This window comes from Bombina bombina, chromosome 7 (assembly GCF_027579735.1).
Source record: "Bombina bombina isolate aBomBom1 chromosome 7, aBomBom1.pri, whole genome shotgun sequence".
NCBI lineage: Eukaryota > Metazoa > Chordata > Amphibia > Anura > Bombinatoridae > Bombina > Bombina bombina.
The window spans coordinates 343588248-343613727 of NC_069505.1; the positions used below are offsets into that span (position 1 = coordinate 343588248).

Here is a 25480-nt window from a genome sequence, read left to right on the forward strand (position 1 = left end):
GCCACAGACACCACCGATTGTAACTGTGCGGTAAAGTCAGACGTAAAAAAAGCTTCCTTCAGATGGAGGATCAGTTGAGTACTGGGAACTGCATGTGGAGCAGGTAGTGTTAAAAGGGTAGTAATCTCTCGGGACACAGATTCCTGAGAGATAGACGCCTCAGAGGGGCTAATAGCGCTATGAGTATTAGCAGGCTTGTCTCCCTTCTTAGACTTAAGAACAGTGCTTAGGCAAATGGAACAAAATTGAGCAGGCGGACAAACCACAGCTTTCTCACAATATAAACAGGAATTATTAATCAGTACATAAGGAGCGGAACCTTCTTATATAGTATCAGAGTCCTCCATAGCTAAGATATATGCACAGAAGGACAGACAAAAAGTAAATGCTTTTATAAAAAAAATTGCATCTTTATAATCCCAAGGCTGGGGCACTCACCACCTCCTAGACCCAGACAGCTAACAGTGAAAACATTCTACTTAGGAGTGCTGTCCGCAGCAGGATAGTAGGAAAATTAAAAGACTGCACCCGGTCACGTTAGGCTAATAGGAAATATTGCCACCACTAGAGTCCCAAATTTACTGTTGGGGGGTGTTTGTATTTTTTTACAGGTAAAAGAGCTGATTTCTTTGGGGCAAAGTCCCACAAAAGGCCTTTTTAAGGGTCATTGGTAGTTTATTGTAGGTTAGGGTTTTTTTTTTATTCTGGGGGTCTTTTTTATTTTGATAGGGCTATTAGATTAGGTGTAATTCGTTTTTTATTTTGATACTGGGTTTTTTTGTAACTTAGTGTTTGTTTTTTATTGTAGCTTAGCTTTTTTTTTGTAATTTATTAATTTTTAATAAGGGTTAAATAGTATATTTAAACAATTTGAGTAGGGTTAGGGTTTCTTAATATGTAATATAGTTAATTTAATTGGTAGTTTAATGTAATTGTAGTATAATAGGGTAGGTTAATTAATAGTTTAATATAGTTTAATTTAATTCTACAGGTAAGTTTTAATTTATTTTAAGAGAGGGATGTTGTAATTTTAATGTAAAGTTAGCGGGTTGTTAGGTTTAGGGGTTAATAGCTTAATTTAGTTTATGGCGATGCGGGGACTGGTGGTTTAGGGGTTAATAGGTTTAGTTAATGGTAGTGATGTTAGAGGCCAGAGGTTTAGTGGTTAATACGTTTATTTGGGTGGAGACGGTTCCGGGAGCGGCGTAATAGGAGGTAATACATTTACAGGTGGTGGCGATGTCGGGGCAGCAGATTAGGGGTGTTTAGCCTCGGGGTATATGTTAGGGTGTTAGGTGTAAACGTAACTAGTTTTCTACCATAGAAATCAATGGGATATTAGGCAGCATTGAACATAAGCTTTCGCTGCTTTCAGACTCCTATTGATTCCTATGGCATCCGCGGCCTCCAGGGTGGCGGATTGAAAACCAGGTACTCTGGGCTGGATTAGCCATGAGCGTACCTGTTAGAAATTTGATAACTTGGAAAAGTTGTCAAATAGAGCCGAATTTGTATTCGGAACATCTGTAATGACGTAAGTATCGATCTGTGTCGGATTGAGACCGGCAGATTGTATGTTACGTCACAGATTTCAAATTTTGCCGGACTGTAGGCTTTGATAAATAGGTCTAATCAAGCTCGCCACAATTACGCTGCAGAATTTTGGCGTATTTGCAGTTGACGGCTTGATAAATAGGCCCCTTGGAGTTTACACCAGTGGGCTAAGAAGGAGCAGCACAATTATCAGATTGAGGATCAAGTGACCTATTTATGGACTAAGTATCGCAATCATATGTTTTAAAGAGACACTTACTCAGTTTTTGTGTTTTATTTGTAACACTACTTGTTACTAAGTTTATTTCAACCTGCTATTTTATTATTTATTTAATTTTTACATTTTTCAGCTTGCATTTATATACCAACCTATACATTTGGTGTGTGTGGCGCTTCCTGTTTTGTTGCATGTATATATATCTCAATACAAATTTAGCACATCCAGGTAAGTTCCCAGCTTGATTTTCCCCAGTAAAACTCCATGTATATTGTTACCAATGCACAAGAGGATTCTGGGTAAGATATGCAAATTAAATATGCAAAATCTCAGATTTTTTGCTTTAAATACTGTTTTAACACAGCGATCCCTAAATAAGCTGAATGCAGCAACACAGAATTTATGGATCGCTGTGTTAAAACAGTATTTGAAGCAAAAAATCTGAGATTTTGCATATCTTACCCAGAATCCTCTTGTGCATTGGTAACAATAAACATGTTGTTTTACTGGGGAAAAGCAAGTGGGGAACTTGCCTAGATGTGCTAATTTCCTATGCAAAAATTTTGTATTGATATACTTTTGAGACATGGAGGATTTTAATCTCAGATTTTTATCTCCACCATAATTTTAATGATTTTTATACACATATTAACACGTAAATATATATGTTTATGAATATATAGATATATATATATATATAAATAAATATATACAGGTATATATATATATGTATATACACATATTAACACATATATATATATATATATATATATATATATATATATATATATATATATATATATATAAAAGTATATACACATATTAACACATAAATATATATGTATATAAGCATATACATATATATTTATAGTAATAACACAGTCCCAAAGAGCGCAATGTAAAGACACTTTTCAGTGCCGATTTTTCCTAACACCCCACATCCCTTCCCTTAAAACTGCTTTGTGCAGTTATATATATATATATATATATATATATATATATATATATATATATATATATATATATATCCCCTCATATTTTATTAATAAAAAGGAACAATATTCTTTATTTGGGGGGCAATTAGGGGACATTTTTAAAATTAACCAGAGGTCTGACCACTGGTTAATTTTTGTAGTGCTAATTGTTACCGCAAGCTTGCGGTAGCATTAACCAGCCACTTGTAGAGGCTGTTCTTTTAACATGGAGCAGTAAACAGACAAATTTGCCCATTTATGGGCACACGTTAAATTAGAGCTCCACTTGTAATCTATCCCTAAATGTTTTGTAAACATTTAAAGCTGTTATTTCATTAGCAAAGTTTGCAGGGTTGAGCTATTTCAGAGAATCCCCGGGTACTCACCCAACCCTCTGTTTTGGCCAATCATGTGCTTAAAATATGTGAGCCGATATAAGCAGCCTGTAACAGGGCAAGGCAAACTGCATTATACTTAAAAGGACAGTCAACACCAGATAATCCCTTAATTACCCATTCCCCAGTTTTGCATAACCAACACAGTTATAATTACACACGTTTTACCTCTGTGATTATCTTGTATCTAAGCCTCTGCAGACCGCCCCCTTATTTCAGTTCTTTTGACAGACTTGCATTTTAGCCAATCATTGCTCACTCCTCAATAAAATCATGTGCATGAGCTCAATGTTATCTATAGGATACACATGAACTAACGCCCTCTAGTGGTGAAAAACTGTCAAAATGCATTTAGATTAGAGGCAGCCTTTAAGGTCTAAGAAATTAGCATATGAACCTCCTAGGTTTAGCATTCAACTAAGAATACCAAGAAAACAATGCAAAATTAGTGATAAAAGTAAATTGAAAAGTTATTTAAAATTACATACCCTATCTGAATCATAAAATATTTTTTTACTTGACTGTCCCTTTAAATATTGTATATAAAATTTAATATTTCTGTAAAGAATTTTTTTTTAAAAAAAAAAAAGGTAAATGCTAAAGGAACATAAAAGCCAAAAAAAGTTTCCCATTTACTTCTATTACTAAATTTGCTTCATTGTCATGGAGTTCTTTGTTAAAGAGATACCTAAGTAGGTAGTGTGCACGTCTGGAGGACTACAATGCAGGAAATAGTACTGACATATAGTGCTCCAGCAAATGTACAACATTCTAGCAAAACTGCTGCCATATAGAGCACGCTCCTGAGCTTACTTTCCTGCATTTCAACAAAAGATATCAAGAGAACAAATAAAATGTGATACTAGAAGTCAATTGGAAAGTTATTTAACATTGCAAGCTCTATCTAAATCATGTCCCTATAATTACATCATTTTAAATGTTCATTAAATATTTGTGGTTGAATTCAGCATATGATAGATTTGATTGAGGTTAGAATCTGTACACAGAAAGCCTCTGATGTGGGGTCCCCTTTCTATCACTCTTTGTACTGGCAGTTCAGTTAAAGGGACAGTATAATGTAAAATAGCTTTTTCTTTAAAGGGATACTGAACCCAAATTGTTTCTTTCATGATTCAGATAGAGCATGGAATTTTAAGCAACTTTCTAATTTACTCCTATTATCAATTTTTCTTTGTTCTCTTGCCATTTTAGGTTCAGCACCATGGATAGCGCTTGCTTATTGGAGGCTTACATTTACCCACCAATAAGCAAGCATAACCCAGGTTCTCAACCAAAAATGGGCCGGCTCCTATGCATCACATTCCTGTTTTTCAAATAAAGATAGCAAGCCAACAAAGAAAATTTGATAATAGGAGTAAATTAGAAAGCTGCTTAAAATTGCATGCTCTATCTGAATCATGAAAGAAAAAATTGTGTTTAGTGTCCCTTTAATGTATTTTAAAATGACTTGTTCTACCAGCTGCAGAGAATGGAATGTATGAGAAATTGGATTTTCAGGTTTATTTGTGTAAATGAAATTGCTGGTTTAGTGCTTTGAAACTGCAGCCTATTGAAATGGGCTGAGCTTGCAGGTAATAGCATATCTCATTATGTTATCACTTTGTTTACACACATATGCTTCCTAATCGTATACCCGTTTGTAAACCAAAGCCCAATACTTAAAGAGAAACCATGGAAAATTATAATTGTATTAGTTATCTCTTCTACACCCCACCAGAAGTGTAATTTCTTCTGCTGCATGTGTTTACATTGCCTGGAAACTTTCAGTATAGGTAGAGGATACCACAGACTTAATCAGCTATTTCAAATGCTGAAATAGGGGTAAAGGAGCTACTAGTAAACAATTTATTACACTCCAGCAGGAAAAAATAATAATTCGGAACAAATTAAAGGGGAGAAAATGTTTGGGTAAACTGTCCCTTTAAATGGACAGTCTAGGCAAAATTAAACTTTCATGATTCAGATAGGGCATGCAATTTTAAACAACTTTCCAATTTACTTTTATCATCAAATTTGCTTTGTTCTCTTGGTATTCTTAGTTGAGCTAAACCTAGGTAGCCCTTGAAGGCCACCTCTTAACTGAATGTATTTGACAGTTTTTTAGAGCAAGAGGGCATTAATGTGTGCCATATAGATAACACTGTGCTCACACCCATGGAGTTACTTATAAGAGGGCACTGATTGGCTAAAATGCAAATCTGTCGAAAGAACTGAAATAAGGGGGAAATCTGCAGAGGCTTAGCTACAAGGTAATCACAGAGGTAAAAAGTGGATTAATATAACTGTGTTGGTTATGCAAAACTAGGGAATGGGTAATAAAGGGGTTATCTATCTTTTTAAACAATAACAATTCTAGAGTAGACTGTCCCTTTAAAGGACAAGGTGGGTGGGGGGTATAGATTCAGCTTTGATTTTTTCTCTCTCTCTCTGCTTATGGCATAATCTTATTCCCAGAACCTAATTAATCTATCCCAAGGGTGAGTCTATAAGTCTTTCAAAGACTAGAACAGGACATCTTAGTAATGAAAGGATATAAAGAATTTACTTATGTATTATAAGCTTTATTACATAACCATATTTAATCTATCTGGGTTTTACTAACCCTGTCTAGTAGTCATGAATATTCAAATGTGCATAGTCTAAATTTAGCTGTACTCATTACAGCCACAGAGCAGTTTATCTCCTCTTATCTTCTTTTGCGACTAAGACAGAACGCACCATTTTTTTTAACGTTTCCATTCCATTTACTTCTGTTATCAAATTTGCTTCATTCTCTATTCTTTGTTGAAGAGATACCTAGGTACAACACATACATGATCCAGACACATGCATGCTCCTGAGCCTTCCTACCTGATTTTCAACAAAGCATACAAACAGGAAAAGAAGTTGATGATTAAAGTAAATTGATTTTTTTTTATATTTGACACTATCTGAATCATGAAAGAAATATTTTGGATTTCATGTCTTATTTGTTGTAGAGGCAAAGCCTCAACCATTATTTTTTTATGGGTCATCCGAGTCAGGTAAGATGCCTGCGCATGCATTTGATTGATGGTTATGTCATGCATGATGTCACAGCTGGTGTACAACATGAGCAGGTGTCAGATGAGCTTTCAGATGCCTTAAATGTATATGCTAGAGAAGATAAATCTACAACACATTTTACAATCATTTCATTTTTCTAGTGCACATGGCTACACATTAGGTGTGCATGCATATCTGATATGTACGCATGCGCCACATACTACTTTATCTGCATATGTTAGTGTACACACTAGAATTTATTTCTCAGAAGGATTTTTACAATTATCTCTCAACTTACTCACCAGCGTTTAATTTAATCCATTGTGGTATCTTTTATTTTGCAATAAGAAATTAAGATTGCTATTGTGTGTAACTAATAAGTACATCAGTTAAATAATAGCTTATAATAAAATGACAGGTAATAAAAAAAAAACCTAATAGTGTTTATTCATATTTAAATAGATTAATTTTGTAATTTAATTACATTTAAATGTATATACAATTTTGAAAATAAGAACCTGCAGTAAAGACTAACCTAAACTACGTAAAACAAAGAGAGGGAAGAAAATGTATATATTTTTATTGGCAATTTTAGTTGTCTACATTCAATTTTGATATTAAGTTAGATTATTGTTTTTGTTTGTAATTTTAGAAGTGATACTGATATCCTTGTGTTCTACAATATTTATGGTATAGAACATTTTAACAGAAAAAAAACAAAACACGTAAAACACAAAATAAAAAAGCAAAGCAGGCAGTTGCTTTCATTTAAAAGGGGTGCCTAGCTGACAGCATTGATTGAATTTGATTAGAGTTGTTTTTATTGGGTGCCACTAGGTGGCGTATTTGGAGATTTGTTTGATGGATAGGTTTAATTGCTGATTAAGAAACTTGTTGGTATTAGTGCACTGAGAAATGAATGTATCATATAGCATGACTAAGGGTTAACAGCCCAAAACGTTGCTGTTGGAGTCAGACTCTGGAATACAATTTTGTTGAATTATAGTGCTGTGAAGCTTGTTTGCTCTTGTGACAGTTGAGTGAAACAGCAATTATAACTAAAATTATATTTGGTTTACTGCAGGAAATCATTGGATGCAGAGAGGGCTTTGCTTATTTTGAGACAAATATTATATTTGTCCAACTGATGTGGCTTGACAGTGTCCAACAGAACCAAAACGACATGGTGATTCTAGTGTAATGTCAAGAGATGTCATATACTTATATCTAGTCATCATGGGTACTGACAAGCCTGTGTTCTCCTGCAGAATAGATAATTTATAGAAATAATTACAGGACATTTGTGATTTAGGTCTTCTTGAAATCTGGTCTACTATGTTACAATACCAGAAAACCAAGTCTGAATATCCACAAACAACAGCACCAGTAGTAGAATAAAATTATCTTTATCACCAGTTCATCTGGGTCACATAAAAAGCGATGTTTTGGGCATCTAGCCCTTAATCATGCATTATTAAGGGCTAGACCCCCATAAACATCGCTTTTTATGTTGGACAGCATCCTTATATCAGCAGGAAGTGCTGTGATAATTTGGGTGTGAGAAAACCAAGTCTGAAGAAACTGCAAATGTTTAACTGTGAATCACATCACTTTTTAAAGTAAATTACTTGATATGGTATGGCCTTTATATGAGCTTATTACTACCACTTGAGGATTATAAACAAGATACAGAATGCTACAGGAAGTTAGCTGAATGGCTAAGATGATCCAGCATGCTGATACTGCACCCTATTATTTATTGTTGCTTGTGATTGTTCTTATTATTAATTTTATACTTTATTATTCTAAACACAACCCCCCAAAAAAAGATTTAAAGAATAATTAAAGTAGAAATGCATGATCAATAAATACATATTCAAAATGTTAATGCAATATCACTTACTCGAAATTCAGATAGCAATTGAGTTTTTTTCTGATACATTTCAAAACATCCTTCCATTTCCATGCCCCTGTATCATGTGACAGCCATCAATCACAGACATATATATATATATATATATATATATATATATATATACACTGTGATATACACTATAAACTGTTGCACATGCTCAGTAGAAGATGGTGCCTCAAAAAAATGTGCAAATAAAAAGACTGAGCACAATTTTATAATGGAAATTCATGGACAAATTTTTTTTTGTTTTTTTAATGAATGTTCTTTTTGAATCATACAATTTTAACTTTGACTTTAGCATCCTTTTAAAAGTTCAGAAAAAATATATCTTTCTAAATATTAAAAATAGCTAAAAAATGTGTGTAAAAAGAGAATACTATGTTTGTATTGAAAACTTTATTTATTAATAAAAATAGCATTCACAAACTTGCTTTTCTAGATACATACACATTGTGTTCTGTTCCATTGAAGGAAGCCTGCACTGAGAATTTCACAATCACCTTGAATCAAATTAATTTCATGTTTCAACTCCCATAAGTTAAATAAAGCTACTGTATGAACAATGTTGAATTGATATATGCATAGTGTTTTATAAAAAGATTGGCCCACAAAGCGCTTTTCATCAAGACAGAAAAGAGCATTATGGTACGAGTACATTGCAAGGAATGATGATTAAAGGCATAATGTATACGAGTGCTTTATAGTCAAGCAGGCTTACAATGAAGAAATAAATGAAATTAAATGTCAAACCAAACAAAAGCTTCATAATTACTTATCTGGTTCCCATTTTGAAAACACCTTTACATACCTGATTCAGATTACATTAAAATATATTGTCAATTAATCATTTTGCTCCATTTTCAGAAATATAAACACTTATCACATTCCTCACATGATTCTGCAATAAAGTTTCTTTTATACAAGAAAAAAAAGGCAACATTTTCTTTCCAAACAGGCTCTAATAATTACAGTTTAAACTTATGTACACACAATGATTGGCCTTTTTTATTTTATTTTATACAGTACCATCGTAACAGTGATAGACTAACGTTTTTTCAATGCTTGTATGAAAATATAATACAATATACATGTACACACCAAAGAACTGTAAGCAGCAGATTATTATTTGTTTTTTTTTTAGAGAAAATGCAAACATTTTGGCTCAGCTTGGCAGTAATGCAAAATTTTCTTGGATAGACGCAATAACAGAAAGTACAAATTAATAATTGATATCCAGATGTTAAGGATTTTTACAGGACATGTAACATTTTGCCAATCCTTTTAGTATACCTCTAAGATTTTTTTTTTTTTGCTGCTTGGTGTATAAATTGTCAGAATTTTTTAATCTGGAGAAAATATAGTAGAGTCTAGCAAATGGAATATTGCCGGTAACCCAGCACCAATAACCATTGTAGACTCTACATTATAGACACGCTTGAAAAAAACACTCATCCATTTTTTTGTCCAGTTAAACAATAAAATAAATAGCCTTGTGAGGTGTGTGCTTGTATATTTCCTTCATGTCATTAGTAGTCATTTACTGTATATTTTAGAATTAGTCTCTCCACCTCTTTTTAGGCAGATTGATTTTCTTCGTCTCAACACAAATGTTCTTACATCTCATTAGCTCCCACCACCAGCCTACATATGTCTAATTACATCATTTGTATTTGTAGACAACTAATTAACAGTCAGAACAACCATGTTAATCAAGCCAAGCCAAATAGTTGTTACCTAAGCAGTTTGCTTCCCAGTGGCCTAAATATATTCTAAAGACAAAGTGTATGGAAAATAATGTTCTTAAATGAACATTGTCAATAAAATAGTTTGTTGAAGAACATGTTATATCCTTGAGGGTTGGCATTTGGCAAATAACTTAAAAAAGATACATTGAAAAATACTTTCTTTAATATACATCAGGCACGACACTCTGTAATAAGGTTTTGTCTGCATAAAATGTTTCATGGTAATACAGAATCAACACGTTGAGTGCCCACCTAAGTAAGACACTATAAATAATTTCTGTTACCAGACCCTTTAAACACCATATGGGAAGAATGTGCCTCAGTGCATCAGATACTGAGGTCAGTGCTACATTCTTTATATGGTCTCCTCCTTTGCTCATTGTGATGTCTAGAATTTTTGGTGGTATCATATTTCAGACTATGCTCATCCCTTTCTTTGTTGGAGTATCTTTCATTCTTGTTCCTTTTATCAGGAGACCTCTCTCGTCTTCTTTCAGGAGAGCGTTCCCTTCGTCTCTCTGGTGATCTTTCTTTTCTTCTGTCTGTAGACTTTGCTCGTCTTCTATCAGGCGAATTCTCTCTTCGTCTATCAGGGGACCTTCTTTGATCCATAAACCTATCCAATGATTTCCTTCGTTTGTTAGGTGACCCATCTCTTTTACGCACAGGTGATCTTTCTCTGGGTCTTTGAGGAGAACTATCCCTCCTTCTATTATTTCGATCTCTCCTTTCCAGAGTATTTTCAGCACTCCTTGTTCCTTCATTTCTCTTCTCAGAAGATTGTTTTTTCTGTCCATTGGTCACCATTCTATCACCATGGCTCGGTCTTCTATCCTCGGGGGAATAATCCCTTCTGCTATTTGATGCAATATAATTTTTAGAAGATCCATTCCATGTATGGTGTTCATTGTGGTATTTGCTACCTTTAGGGTCTTTAACATAGGTCCATTTTTCCCCATGCTGTAATGATTTGTGAAGGTCGGGTGGATAACTGAACTCCGATGATGAGTGATTTCTCTCAGATGGTAGTGTGATCACTTTCGAAATATTTTGGGAACTGTCTGTTGGGCTGCTCCTGTCACAGCTGGGGTCTGCAATAAAAATGAGAAAAAAACAAAAACAATTTAATAAAAGATTCCTCTTAAAACTTTAATTAGACCCTGTCTTCTCAGTTAGCTAATGCAGCATATATTTGTTAGAGCATTTGACACAGTAGGAATTATTTCAAGCTGGTTAATCTATTTGGAACTGCACATAATGAGAGTTATGCATTAGTTTATGCATTTTGGTTGATAACTAACAAGATACTATTCCAAATTCCTTACTTGTATTACTGTGAGCAATGCGGCTTTTATATTAATTTTAGTGATTTTTTCCAGTCACGGCTAATTATATTAATCTATGCTGCTGTAGTAATGTGGTAACAGCACTGAAAACAAAGTTACATTTCTTGCATGTATAAGACCTATACCTGGACCATTTATATTTCTTCACTGCTGGCAATATTGAATGCTTTTGTCCTATTTTACAACTAATTAACATCACTCGTCTTTGAATTCCCCTAATGTATAGTTCATTTCCTCATACACTCTGCAACAACTAATTGTTGCACTTCTCAATTAAAGGGACATTGTACACTAGATTTTTCTGTGCATAAATATTTTGTAGATAATCCATTTGTATAGCCCGGCTGGGAGTGTTTTTATAACAATGTTTAGTTTTCCTTATTTTTTAATAACATTGTGCTGATATTCAGACTCCTAACCAAGCCCCAAAGTATCAGATATACACATGTTTACAAACTCTTGCTGCTCCCGTTTGTGTTATCTGTCTTTTCATATGCAGGGATGGGGGAGGGGATTGTCTGCATTTCCTGCTTTCCCAGCCCTTTTCATTGGGTGCCCCAGCCTAACTTCATCAATAGTGCTAAACTGGGAGCTTCTAAGTAAGTTCTTAAAAGGTTTAATACTTGATTTTTAGATCAGTATCTGTGTATATTCTTGTTTAAAGAAGCATCTATTACATGCAGTTATATGAAAATTAGTGTATACTATCCTTTAAATATTACTTTTTTAACCCTTTGAGTGCTAAGGACGGCTCTGAGCTGTCGCAGAGTATCCCACTCTGGTGCTAACGACGGCTCAGAGCCGTCGCTACCACTCTCCCACCTTGAGGGAGATCTGGGGGCTCCCACCCGCTCCTTCCTCTGCGATTGTGCCTGTATAGTGGCAGGCATTGCCGGGGCTTCCCGTTTTGCATAGTGACGTCACAAGCAATGAAGTGATGACGTCACCCCGCAACTTTATTAACAAAATGACAATGTTAAGTATAGGAAAAGGGGGCATGCTGCTTAGAAGCCTGTATCTCAGGCATCTAATCAGCTACAGACCCCCAAGGCCTACAGTTGGAAAGGTAATCGCCTAACCTTTCCAGCTGTGTAAGTCTTGGGGATCTGGGGAAAAAAACGTTTTAAAAAAAAATATTTAAAAAATAAATAAAAATAATAAAAACTTAAAACAGCTTAGCACCCAGGTGGGAAAGTGCTTAGCACTCAAAGGGTTAATTAAAAGGAAAGTAATGATTATTTAGATAATCCAGTACTAATAGAAGTGCAGTCTATATTCAAGTTGAAAAAGATGGTGATATTTATTGTAAGCTAATCTATCCCAGTGTAGTAAGCAAATAAAACACTGAATTGCATGCACATGTTATTTACATGCTTAAATTATGATTTCTGAGCCCACTGGTGAAAAATTATTTCTTAAATGGGGAGAAGGAAGAAAAAAATGTAATTGCTACAGAGAAGAAATCATATCCGTCATGTAGGCAGAGCTAACATTTATGATCAACCTGGTACAAAGGTGTTGGCTTGGTAAGTTGACAATCACATCACATTCTAACAGCAAATTAATCAAGACATGCGGTTTTGCCGGTTTTGCCAGATCTGTTATCAGCCAGAAATTTCTTACACCAGGACATAAACATTTAAAAGTCCCAGAAATCACTTTATAGTTTATAATAGTGTCATTAATTATAGTTTATTGGAGCATTGGGTATCTATGTTCTTATAGGGAATTCTTGTAGAATTAAATTTACTGACCTTTAAATAAACATACTACGTATAATGTATATGCTTGTGCTGTTTTTTGCTCCCCAAAAAGGCTACTTAAATATTTGAGAAAGATTTTTTTTTTTATTCATTTAAATTTTACATATAAGTCGCAAGCATATTTTCGGAATGTAATTGGAATGAAGAAACAAGGCTTATGTGATAGATTGATTAGGGTGCTTTCATGTACACTTCATAGAATGCAAAGGTGTTTATGAATTGCTGTACATATAGACATAGCAAAGCAACAAGCAATGGGAAAGGATTTGGCCACAGCACATAAAACACCTAATATTGAGTTTGCTACAAACCGTAGTTTGATTTTGGCCCATTAGGTAGAAGCAAGGTTCCCCGAGTTTGTCTTTTTTCATACATGCAGCGATATTAGGAGGAATCATCGCTGAAGAAGGAAGAGACCAGCACCAAAAGAAGAGTGAAAAAGAAAGAAAAGAGAAAGGGTAGAACATTTAGATCCCCTAAATAAGAGTAAAGAAATATAAAATCTTCAAATTTCAAGGTAGTTTATTATTTTGTTTTGTTCCCTCGTCAGGTTTCCTAGGTGAAACATCCATGTGAAATCTGTAAATGCTATAGGCAGCTACAGTCTGATAATGAAACAGGCATGACTAATCGCCTACCGTTTCTATTCTTAAAATCGGAACGGAGAAACACGATGCATAAAAAATAAATTAAAAAAAAAAAAGATGTTTACATTCAGCTAAATAATTTTTTAAAACCCCCCACAAAAGACCACATTAAAAAATAAATGTACAAAAACTCATTACAAAATTATATAGCCTCATTTTGAAGCATCTTCCATTTAAGCTGTAAATTTATCATAATTTCACATAATATATATATTACAACCGATCCTTTGTATTACATTTTTGTACTTTTTAGCAGCACAACTTTGTCAAGTGACAAGCTTTTTCTTAAATAAAAAAAACAAACAAAAAAAAACCCCAGCATGTTTGTTTTTAATTTAAAGTCAGTAGGGCTCAGATTCCATCTTTCAGTGCATATGCAATGTCATAATGAGACAAAGCGCTTTGAAAAGAATACATACAGTGCATGTGGAACAATACAATGCATCATGAGAACAAAAAAAAACCATAAACAAAAACAATAAAAATATATATACAGAAAAGAGTTGCCAACAACAATGCGCATCACGATGGCCATAAAAATTTATATATATATATTTTACAATGATAAGGAAGATCTGTTGAAACGCTAACAACCATTATTCCTTTTCAACCTAATTCTTAGGATCTGAAAACTACAATAATGCCCTTGCACCAAAACAAAATAAAAAAGTAAGACTGTTGCGTTCTGCAGAATTGTGACAGTATTGGCAATGACCCTATTTTTGTTAAGAGATGACCAGGATGTAAATTACCTGACCTCTCCAATCCTCAACAAGTATTGATTGCCAAAATACCTTCAATGGGACCTTTAAGTGATTAGCAATTGGAGTTTTAATGCAGAAAAATCTGATTTATTCTTTTACCCATATTGTTATAGAGCAGGTAGCATTGTAAGCTTGGTCATTGTAAGTAAAGTGTGATTAAAGATGTAAATATGTATAAAAAAGTTATACATTATAATATGTTACCGATGGCTCTAACTATATTTTTTTAACCACTAATCCAGTCCATTAGAATTCATGTGCAAAAAAATAAAATCATGCAAGGTTTTCAAAATCATAGCCATTCCCATCCAAGTTATTTGAAAACTCCAATGCATCACAATTTTTCCAAATGGATTTGTGGTTAGATAACACGTCTTATACCTTTCATGGGGGGACAATACAACACCATTATTCCAATCCATTAGAAATAGATTTCCAACAGCTTTTTTCATCATTTTTAAATTCTTTAGTTCAACCGCCTTGATCTCTTGAAAACTCCTTTTGGATGTTTTGAGAGCCATATCTTTTTCAATGGTAATGTTTTTAAACATGCTAAGTTCACACATTAATAAACAAAGTTACGGTTTATCAATAAAATACCAGTATAGCTCATATCATACTTTTTTATTTTATTTTTTAAATGAATTCTGAAATCAAATGAAATATGATCAACAGAATGTTCATTAATGAATTCAATGAAATTTTAATTTAAAAAAAAAAAAGTTAATTAGAAATTACTCAAAATTATGCAAAATTGTGAATCTCCAACTACCGTTTTCCATTGTATCGTTCACTAATTTGAGTGATTTTAACAATTCAAATTGCAGCTTTTCCAATGGAGTGGAATGGCTTAAGATAAAGAAGGAATTAAAGCACCCATTTGCAGGAATTCTGATGGACTGTAATTGGAGCCATTCGTTTTTACTGTAGAAATAAACATAGCTCCATTTGTTTTAGATAAAAACAACAACACACTGCTATATATAGTGTATGTATATTCTGAATATTAAAGTATTTCTGTAATGACATGGCTAAAAATGGAAGCATAGCAAAATGGCAGTAACCCAAAATAGGGATAATATAATGACATCTTTCACAAACAGTTTCGATAGAAACTTCAAAGTCCTTTGGTTGGGAGAAGGCCCATTATATAGTCATAGGTTTATCAGTTATCTTAAATAGGACATAACTATTTTACAATATATTTCTTTAATAATACAGTATAAGCTAGATCATCCTTCACATAAAATAGAATTATTTTTTTTAGAATTCCAGGTTCCCAAATAGCATATTGTTATCAATAATCTTTAAATAATTAAATTCTCTTTAGATCTGACAATTAACCATTATAGAATCTTTCATACTGCTCACAAAAAAAAAGCAGGAATTGAGAGTCTCACACCTTACGTAATGATGCATATAAAATATGATGGAGTCGAAACGCGTCATCCCAGTAAATATTTTGGATACATTTTTTTTGAGTAATTATGGTTCCTTATTTTGTTTTGTTACAAAATAATCAAAACAAGTTTGGCACAGTTCAATACAGATTAGATTTAACAAAATCACAAGTTTATTTTTTTCCCTTCACTGTTCATGCTACGTTGATCTTTCCTCATACAGAGCCCCAGTCCATAGAAGCAAGAAGAGGATGAGAAGAGTGGAGAAAATTCAGTAAAAGCGAGGCAATTAATCATATTTCGCAAAAGTTGGTAAGACACTGGTGAATATAAAGAAAAAAGAAAAAAGATTTCCTGCTCCAGATCTTGAGAAAGAGAGATCATTCATGGAGTGACGGCAGGGAGCAAAGGAATGTTTTCAATGTTTGACCCACCATATTCTGGCACTGAGCCATCTCCACGTTTCAGACACAGACGCACTCTTCGGCCACCATTTTTAATCAGTTCAATTGCTCGAGCGTGCTTCATGTTCTTAGTAGTTTCTCCATTAATTTCCAGAATTTCATCACCAATCTAATAAGAAAATAACATAACATATAAATTAAAGTATATAATTGTAAAAATAGATTTGTCCTTTTATTTTAAATACTTTCCCCAACAGAGTCGTTGTTAAATAAAAGTACAAGATACAATGCTCTAACCTATACAGATTAAGGCCTAGTTTCCATTGAGGTGGTAAAGAATGGAACCTTGTGATGAAAACATTTATCTCAATCATAAGTACGAATTTTAAAGCGCTTTTTGTATATGCAGTGTAGTTTTATTACACGGTTAACACAGCATTTAAAGAACTAGGACAAGCACTTCATAGTACTGGCGAGATTTGTTATAGAATCTCAAAAACCCCAGAGAGCTTTAAAGAATCAGGCGCCTAGTCTGAAATTCCCACAGTGATTCAGTTGACCTCTCCAACTGTACACCTCTCAACTTTCCCAAATTAGTAGGTAATAGACACGAACATTCATTGTATTCTGGGCACAATGAATGCTGAATATGGCTGCGGGCAGCATAATTCGTCTCTTTTAGGAGCTAGATTTCTTTATGTTATAGTGCTACACAAAGATCTGTTCAAATTCTTTGGCCATATTTATCATTCACTGTATACAGCAGTGTTTTTCAACCAGTGTGCCGTGGCACACTAGTGTGCAGAGAGATCCTCAGGTGTGCCACGGCAGACTGACAACAGTGTGACATATTTTTTAAACTTTGCTTGTTTTTTACTCCCAGTGCAGGGGTAGTTTGTAGGAGGCATGGCATAACAGCACAATACATACAGTATGTGTGTGTTTGTGTGTATGTGTATATATATATATATATGCTGTATTAGGCTACAATGGGTGATTTTTTTTAAATTTTGGGATGGTGGTGTGCCACAGGATTTTTTAATGTAAAAAAGTGTGCCACGGCAAAAAAAAGGTTAAAAATCACTGGTATACAGAATACAAGAAATGCAAATTAGGTAATAACTGCTTCCACCCGTGCTTTTATGTCATAGCTTTCTAAGACTGTCAACCCCATGCTGAGGAATATCTAAATTCTGCTCAGAAGAACCATAACCTCTCAGAGATCAAATCCATGGGCTCCCAAACTACAATTACATCCACCCTTTATCTCCCAGCCCCAGAAAATGTTAGTAATGCTGGGATGTAAATTAACATTCATTTTACAATAAATCAAGCAAAATAAATGTGTTAGATCATAAGGACATGGATATGAAAAATAAGTAACCCTTTAACAATGACAAAGTACCCTGTACATTACTGGTTAAGTTTTTTTGGTTATAATAGTGCAAGACCTCACTATAAAAATGCAAGACCCATAAAAATATGAGCCACATACAGGGTGTGTCGCTGGTCCTTTAAAGGACATTTTACACTTAAAATGAAAACCATTTAATGTTTGTATTTGGTTTTTAAAAGTGCTTGCACTGTCCCAAATCTCTTCCAACAGCTTGTATAATTTTTATTTTAAAATAAGTGTCAGATTTTGAAGCTATTTACCCAACCCTGTTTCCCTGTATGTATACGTTTGTAAGCATTGTTATGCCAGAGTTCTGCTTGCTCCCGGCATGCCAAGTGCAAGTGTGCATGCATTGGAATCCCCCATGATGTCAGCAGTCTTGTAGAATCTGTGATGAGCACACACAAAAGCTCGATCGGAAAGGACAGCTAACAGTAATTTTTTGGTGTTGCATAGGAATCGTTACAGCTGTGGATCGCCTGCCAGAAGTTTCTACAGCCAGCAGTGGTTCTGATGTCCCTAACTTCTAAGCCCTTATACAGTTACTGTACTTGTGGACAAGTGATTGTGGCAATATGAATGTTATCCCTATTAGTGAATGGCATGCATTTAGAACTGCCACTCATAACACCTTGCTGTTTTATCTATAATTTATTACATTAAAAAAGAAACCAGGCATGCACAAATGGGCATGCAGTCACGTAAACACTAGCGCATGCGTTCTTTTCTTATGGGGGCTGTGTTTTACAAATTTGCATACACAAAACTATTGGCTATAAGGCGTGATAAGGGAGTGATGGGTGTGTGTGTGTTTGCTCTGCCCTTTGCCAAGGGCGGACCATGAACGCGTCGAGTTCACACTAAAAACAATAAGGTCAAGTTTAAAAATTGTATTTAATGTTAATACCGATACCCTGACTTTACGATCAATTGTTATATTCATTGCCAATGTTTGCATGGAAATAAAAAAAAAAATATGTGCACACTGGTCCTTTAAGGGGTTAATGTATATACCTGCTGAATTCATAAATGATGTACATAGAATTATACATACCCTCATTTTCCCGCATCTCTCTGCTGGTCCATCTTCTGCTAGACGCAAAACATAGAGATCCATATTATATTCCCTTCCTCCTCTAAGACTGAACCCAAATCCTTTCAGTCCTCTGTCTAGTTCCACGGAGTAAAATTCTTGTTCTTGCTAAATAAAAACGTAATCAAATATAGATTAGCACTTTCCATCTCGGTGGATTGCAAATAAATAAATAATACTCTACGTGTACTCAAGAAAAAAAATAAAACACAAAACCTAAGAATATTTATCAAAATTACATTAGTTTGAAAGCACAAACCTCTGTATTATTACTACTATCAAGGTATTTTGAAGAATGAATTCAAATTGACAATAATAAAAAGACAATTAATTTTTAATAATGAAATTTTTCTTTTGCACAATACCACCTTCTCAGCTTTTCCACTCAAATTCTTGATATATCATCTGATAAATTGGTTTCCATGGAAACAGTTAAATCCATAAAAAAAAAAAATTTAATCAAAAGCTCAAGAAGATTCGGATTTCCCAAACTGTAAAGAAATATTAAACTGGGATCATTTTGATTCTAAAAATATTTTTATTTTAAAAAAACAAGTTGTTTTCCAAGCCACACCAGTCTAGCTATTTAACACTAATGTAAGCAATTCCATATAAGAACTGTCTACCTACAAAGCCAAGTCCAAATGGAGTTAATGATGTTCTGAAAATAGCTTTTATCAAGTAGATGGAAAGGGAGATCAATAACAACTGTGTGACTAGAATAAGCCAAGTGTGTCCAGAATTACTCTTCACTCTAATTACATGAAATGGGGCATCAAGTAGAGTGCTTTAAAGATATAGTGAAGTCAAAATTAAAGTTAAATGAATTAAATAAAGCATGACATTTTAACGGACCATCAAATACAGTAGAACTGCATAACCAACAAATACATAATAAAAATACAACGCAAAAGCGCTTTTTTCTGTCAAATTTTAAATTAAGTTTGTTTTTCCTTCACCCTGTATCATGTGACAGCCATCAGCCAATCACAAAATTCGTAAACATATTTTCTTTGTATTTCTGCACATGCTCAGTAGTAGCTTTTGCCTCAGTGTTCATGTAAAAAAAAAAAGATTGTGCACATTTTGATAATGGAAAAAAATTGTAAAGTTGGTTAAAATCGCGTGCTCTATCTGAATAATGGAAGTTTAATTTTGACTTCAGTATTCCTTTAAACAACTTTCCAATTTACTTCTGTTATAAATTTTGCTTAATTCTCTTAGCATATTTTGTTAAAGAGTAATCCTAAGTGAGCTCAGGAGCGAACACGTGGTTTTAGCTATCTGGTAGCAGTGTTTGCAACAATGTTTATAGTAATGTTATACATAGTTACAAGCTCCTATCAGCATTCCTAGTTTTATGTTTCTGCAAAGAATTCTAAGAGAACAAAGCAAATTAGATAATAGAAGTAAATTGGAAAGTTATTTAAAAATGACAGTAAAGTCATAATTAGACATTCATGATTTACACAGAGCATACAATTGTAAACAACTTCTTTTGATATCCTTTGCTGAACCCATGTGTTCAGTTAGAAACCAGTAGTGCATTACTGCTCATTCAACAAATGATACCAAGAGAATGAAGCAAAATTGAAAACAAGTAATCTGTAAACTTCTACCTAAATTATGAAAGAATTGTTGGGTTTCCTGTCCCTTTAATGCAGACAGTTCTAGCAGCTGATTTATATATATATATATATATATATATATATATATATATATATATATATATATATATATATAATGATTTGGAGAAAGTCAAGAATCAACATTTACCCTACAATTTTGTGTAATAGCAATAAGTTGATGACAGCTAACTACAGATACCTTTGTATAAACAAGGGTTTTTGTGAGCAATATTATCATCAAATGGTTATTTCCTTTCAATACAGCCTCTTTATCTTATGTGATGAAAACAGCAGTCGACTATAACAATGCAGTGATTACTTCTGGTAACTCCAGTGAAAAAGCTTTTCAGTAACTGAAATGAGCATAATAACTGTCAAAACACATTTGTATTCTATGCTGTTTTATCGAGTTATAGCTATTTTATCCGTTCTGAAGTGGCTATCACTTGAAACGACAGCTTATATTAAGAGGGTAAGCAAGGAGCGCGTCAGGATGGTATCTATTGTCTGACCTGACAGGTGCAGTAGAAGAAATATCATAACAGACGATTTTTCAAGAAAAAAATACTGTTTCCACATTTATTTCAGACATCTTGAACTGAACCTTTATTGCTAAACAAATGTAGCGTATCAGATATTTAAAGGCACTGTGTACTGTAAAATTATCTTGACTTTAAAGTGTTTATCAAAGACTTGTTATACCAGCTATAGAGTATAAGATATATGAGGGGTATCCTTTGGGTTAATTTTGGTATTTTAATAACTGTTATTGTTCTTTAAAAAATCACAATCCATTAAAATGGGTTGAGCTTGCCGGGAAATCAGATCTCCTTATGTTATCCCTTGCTGTAGCGTAGACACACATGTTTTTTTACATTATCTCTGTAAACCAAAGCCCAATACTTAGAACAATTTAAAATTAACATTGTATTGCTTATCTCTTCTACCGCCTACTTAGTGTAATTTTCTCTGCTGTTTATGTTTACATAGGTTTTCTTTAACCTATACTTAAATATAGAAACTTTCAGAATAGGCAGGGATATCAGAGATAAAATCAGCTGTTTCAAATGCTGAAATAAAGTAAAAGGAGCTATTTTTAAACAATTTAATACACTTTAGCAGGTAAAATGTATCACTGGAAACAAATTAAAGAGGAGATACATTTAGGGTAAAATGTCCCTTTAACAAATAGTGTGTTTGGTGAATAAAGTGGATTTAAAACTATTTTAAAATATATTTGTGCCAGCACATGTTGAAAATGTTTGTATATTTTTATAAAGCATTTAGAATAAATATCATTAATCAAATATGAATGTATTTATCTTTTACTAATGAGTAAAGATGTGCGTTTGGCTTTGAACGAACACAAGTTTGTCTAAAATTTATGTCAATTTGCCGAGACATTTTTTAAACCTACTTAACCTTGTATTACCAATAAAAAATAAAGTAAAAGAAAAACACATTGAATTTTCTAAGACATCTTATATTCATCGAAAATTGTATGTTTCCTTATCACTTCGTTAACAGAGTTTTAAACAACTGTTTCTCAAAGACTGCTATTTATAATAAACTGTGAAACCACTGAATTCTCTACATTTTCCCTTATTTTCTCCCCCAAAAAAGCCAGCCAAACACCTACACAAAAAGGGAATTACAAAGACTCTCATGAACGAAAGACGTTTGAGATAAAAAGGATCACACATTTCAATACCAGAAATGAAGGACTTAATGTAGACTCTGGCTTTCTCACACACTACCATAACTTTCTATAATCTCTCATCTTATTGTCCTATATTGGTTTCTTTTTCCTTTTGTTTTTCCTCTCATCTTGCCTATTTACTCTCCTCTGTTTATTTATTCTTTCTGGCTATTCTCAGCTATTTTCTCCTTCAGACACATTCTCTGCTTTTATGACCCCCTCTCCCCCCTCCCTCCCTTCCATTTGTTGTATGTTATGTGTATCTATATCAGGTTGATCAGTATTGCTTTAGACCTGAGGAAGAGAGGAAAATTCTCAAAAGCTTGTCTTTGAAATATTATGTTAGTCCAATAAAAAAAGGTATCACGGCATACTGCAATACTTTGTTTTTTGAGCATCTTATCTATTGGACTAATACGGCTACTCCAATCTTCATTATATATATATATATATATATATATATATATATATATATATATATATATATATATATATATATATATTTTTATATATATATATATATATATATATATATATATATAATTTAGCAGATGGAGAGCACTCTCACTTCAAAACCAACTTGCCAGGGTACAAACAGGAAACAAATAGCAATAAACAATGGCTTGCACTCGCTGGTCTTTTTTCAAAAAACGTGCCTTTAATGTAACGTTTCGGGGACCGTATCCCCTTCCTCAGACAGTGAAACACAAACATTTATAGGACACACATCCAATAAACACAAACTCCACCCCTAATTAGAGCAAACAAAAACGCCAAGTGGTAGTCCTAGCAACATCAAACAAAAATATCGTCAGATCCTCATATCATAGAAGAGGAAAATAAGTGGACAAAAATATCATCAGATCCTCATAAGAGTAGAGGAAAAAAAGTGTACATGTAAAGTATTGCAACATTATAAAAGTGACATTTAAAAACAAGCCAAAGATCACATTCACAATGAGTTAAACACATAGGCAAATAAACAATTGAGCTGCACAACGAAAGTTAATTGAATACCTATGCAGGACCTTCGAAAACATATGCACGCTAGCACATCAAGAGTACCCAATGTGCAAACTAAGATAAGCAGATTACCTGGAGCTTTACACCCAAAGAGTAGGCTGAGATACGCCACAGAGCTCTCATGCTAGGAGAGTGTGTCGGATGGGACGCACGTGTGACGTCATTACAGGAAGTCAGCTGTGTAAACAGAGCCAGCTGTCAGCACAAGAGAGGTTGCCATAGAGCAAGGGAACACAGCAATAGCTGAGCATAGCTTTCTAAGGCAGAGCAATAGTATAAAAGGGAAGGAATACTGCAAATTGGACTAACGCCAGATGGCAAAAAATAAACAACATGTGCTGGGGAAAAAAATAAATAATAAAAATTATACTGAATAATAAATAAAAAATGATGAATAATAAATAAAAATAATGAATACAAATAAAAATTAAAAATAATAATGAATAAAAATTATGAATAAAAGTAAAAAAGGAATAATACAAAAAAAAGGAATAATACAAATAATAAAAAATAAAAATAAACATATAATAAAAAAGAAATACAAGAAAAATAATGTAAGTGCTATACTCTGAACTAGAGGGTCAATGTAGGACAAAATGTGAAGCAACAAATAGACTCCCACGTAAGCACATGATGCTGATCCACAATGCTCACTAGAAGGACCATAATAGGAAACTCTGAAGTGACACTATAGGCAAATTAATAGGTACAGCAGGGATTAAGAACAACCAGTCTAGGTAGGATGATGGTACCCAATACCAGAACTGAATGGATCATGAGCTCTCAAAACGAGATCGAAGGGACAACCTCATTAGAGGACATTCTCATTAAAGGGAGCTCTCATTAAAGGAAGCAGTCCAGCATGGAATTAAGTCCCTGTGGTTGTATCGTATTGAGACGGTATGCCCATCTAGCTTCAATCTGAAGAAGGATCTTGTTCCTATCACCACCACGTCTCAAAGGGGGCACATGGTCGATCAAGACAAACCGAAGGTCCGTTAGATTGTGGCCAGCTTCCAAAAAATGTCTTGCGACAGGTTGATCGCTCTTTTTGTTCTTGATTGCAGCCCTAATCACTGATCTATGATTCGCCATTCTTGTACGGGCATCATCAGTGGCTTTTCCCACATAAAATTTGGCACAACTACAGTTTAGCAGATAAACAACTTATTTCGTAGTACAGGTCAACCGATGGCTAATAGTGTATTTTTTGTTTTTATGTGGGTGTCTGAACGTGGCTCCCGGGAGCATAGAGTTTCACGTAGTGCACCCTATGCATCAAAAGCAACCCATCTTCTTGGGTTGTAGCCAGGTTGTGTCCTGATAACAGTGGATAGGGTCGGTATTCATAATTAAGTCCCATAGATTAGTGTTCCTTTTGTAACCTACACGAGGTGGAGCCCATTTGGAGAGTGGCAGATTAGGATCCCTTTGCACAATATGCCAATGTTGATGCAGGCTTGTTCCAGCCAATCGTGAATCAGGGGAATATTTGGTATTGAAGGTCTTAAGTGAGTTACTTGACTCCATTTCACTAGGCCGGATTTCATCACCCATGCATTTTGCTCTTGCCCGACTGATAATTTTCAGATGGTATCCTCTATCCAGGAATTTGTTACTCATAGCCTCAAGTTGTTAGATTTGATTATTGATATCACTGTTAGTCCTGGTGACTCTTGTTAGTTGTGCTTGTGGGATGGCCTGCAATAGGGCTCCAGGATGGCAGCTTGTAGCATGCAAAAGTGAATTTCAATCAATGGGTTTCAGGAACAGGGTAGTACCCAATTTCCTCCCGACCTTGTATATTCTCAAGTCTAGGAAATCCACCGATTCCTGATGATAGTTGAGCTTAAATTTCACCAGGCAGGCTAGTTGGTTCAAAGTCTCAAACCATACTTTCAGATCATGTTCCGACCCTGTCCATATCATGAACAGGTCATCGATGTACCTTCGGTAGAATGCTACCTCTTTTTTCTGGTGGATCCTCATCACTGTACACTCATAGTGCTCCATATAGAGGTTGGCCAATGATGGGGCTACATTTGAACCCATCGCCGTGCCCATGATCTGTTGGTAAAACGATCTCTCAAAGCGTAAATAGTTCAAGGTAAGGCTCAGATCCAAGAGCTCTATGAGATAGTCCACAGGAGGCCCTACCAGCGGATACTTATTCATAGTGTCACTAACACAGGTTTTGCCCTCCTCATGAGGTATAATAGTATACAAACTCATGACATCAGCAGTGACTAGCATCCAATCTTCTTCAATCGTTAGTGGTTTAAGGAGATCAAGTAATTGGGATGACTCCCTCAAAAAAGATGCCATTTGCCTCAATTATTTTTAGCTATTATTCATCATTTTTTTATTTATTATTCAGTATCATTTTTATTATTTATTTTTTTCCCAGCACATGTTGTTTATTTTTTGCCATCTGGCGTTAGTCCAATTTGCAGTATTCCTTCCCTTTTGTGC

The 25480-nt window shown here is 34.2% G+C and overlaps 1 protein-coding gene across 9 annotated transcripts in view; it reads right to left on the reverse strand.

Moving 5' to 3' along the window:
* Positions 1-8481: 8481 nt before the first annotated feature.
* MAGI1 (membrane associated guanylate kinase, WW and PDZ domain containing 1) overlaps positions 8482-25480 on the reverse strand; it is a 1010133-nt gene continuing 993134 nt past the window's right edge. For 6 of the 9 annotated variants that reach the window (XM_053721007.1, XM_053721010.1, XM_053721009.1 and 3 more), the window contains 3 exons: positions 18620-18766; positions 16200-16338; positions 8482-10936 (listed from right to left, as the gene is read on the reverse strand). In XM_053721007.1, the coding sequence (XP_053576982.1) occupies positions 10173-10936; positions 16200-16338; positions 18620-18766 (1050 nt within the window). In that variant the 3' untranslated portion in view covers positions 8482-10172. Of the gene's footprint in view, positions 10937-13265; positions 13355-16199; positions 16339-18619; positions 18767-25480 lie in introns of all 9 variants that reach the window. The other 3 variants (XM_053721013.1, XM_053721012.1, XM_053721011.1) reach the window with 1 other exon arrangement.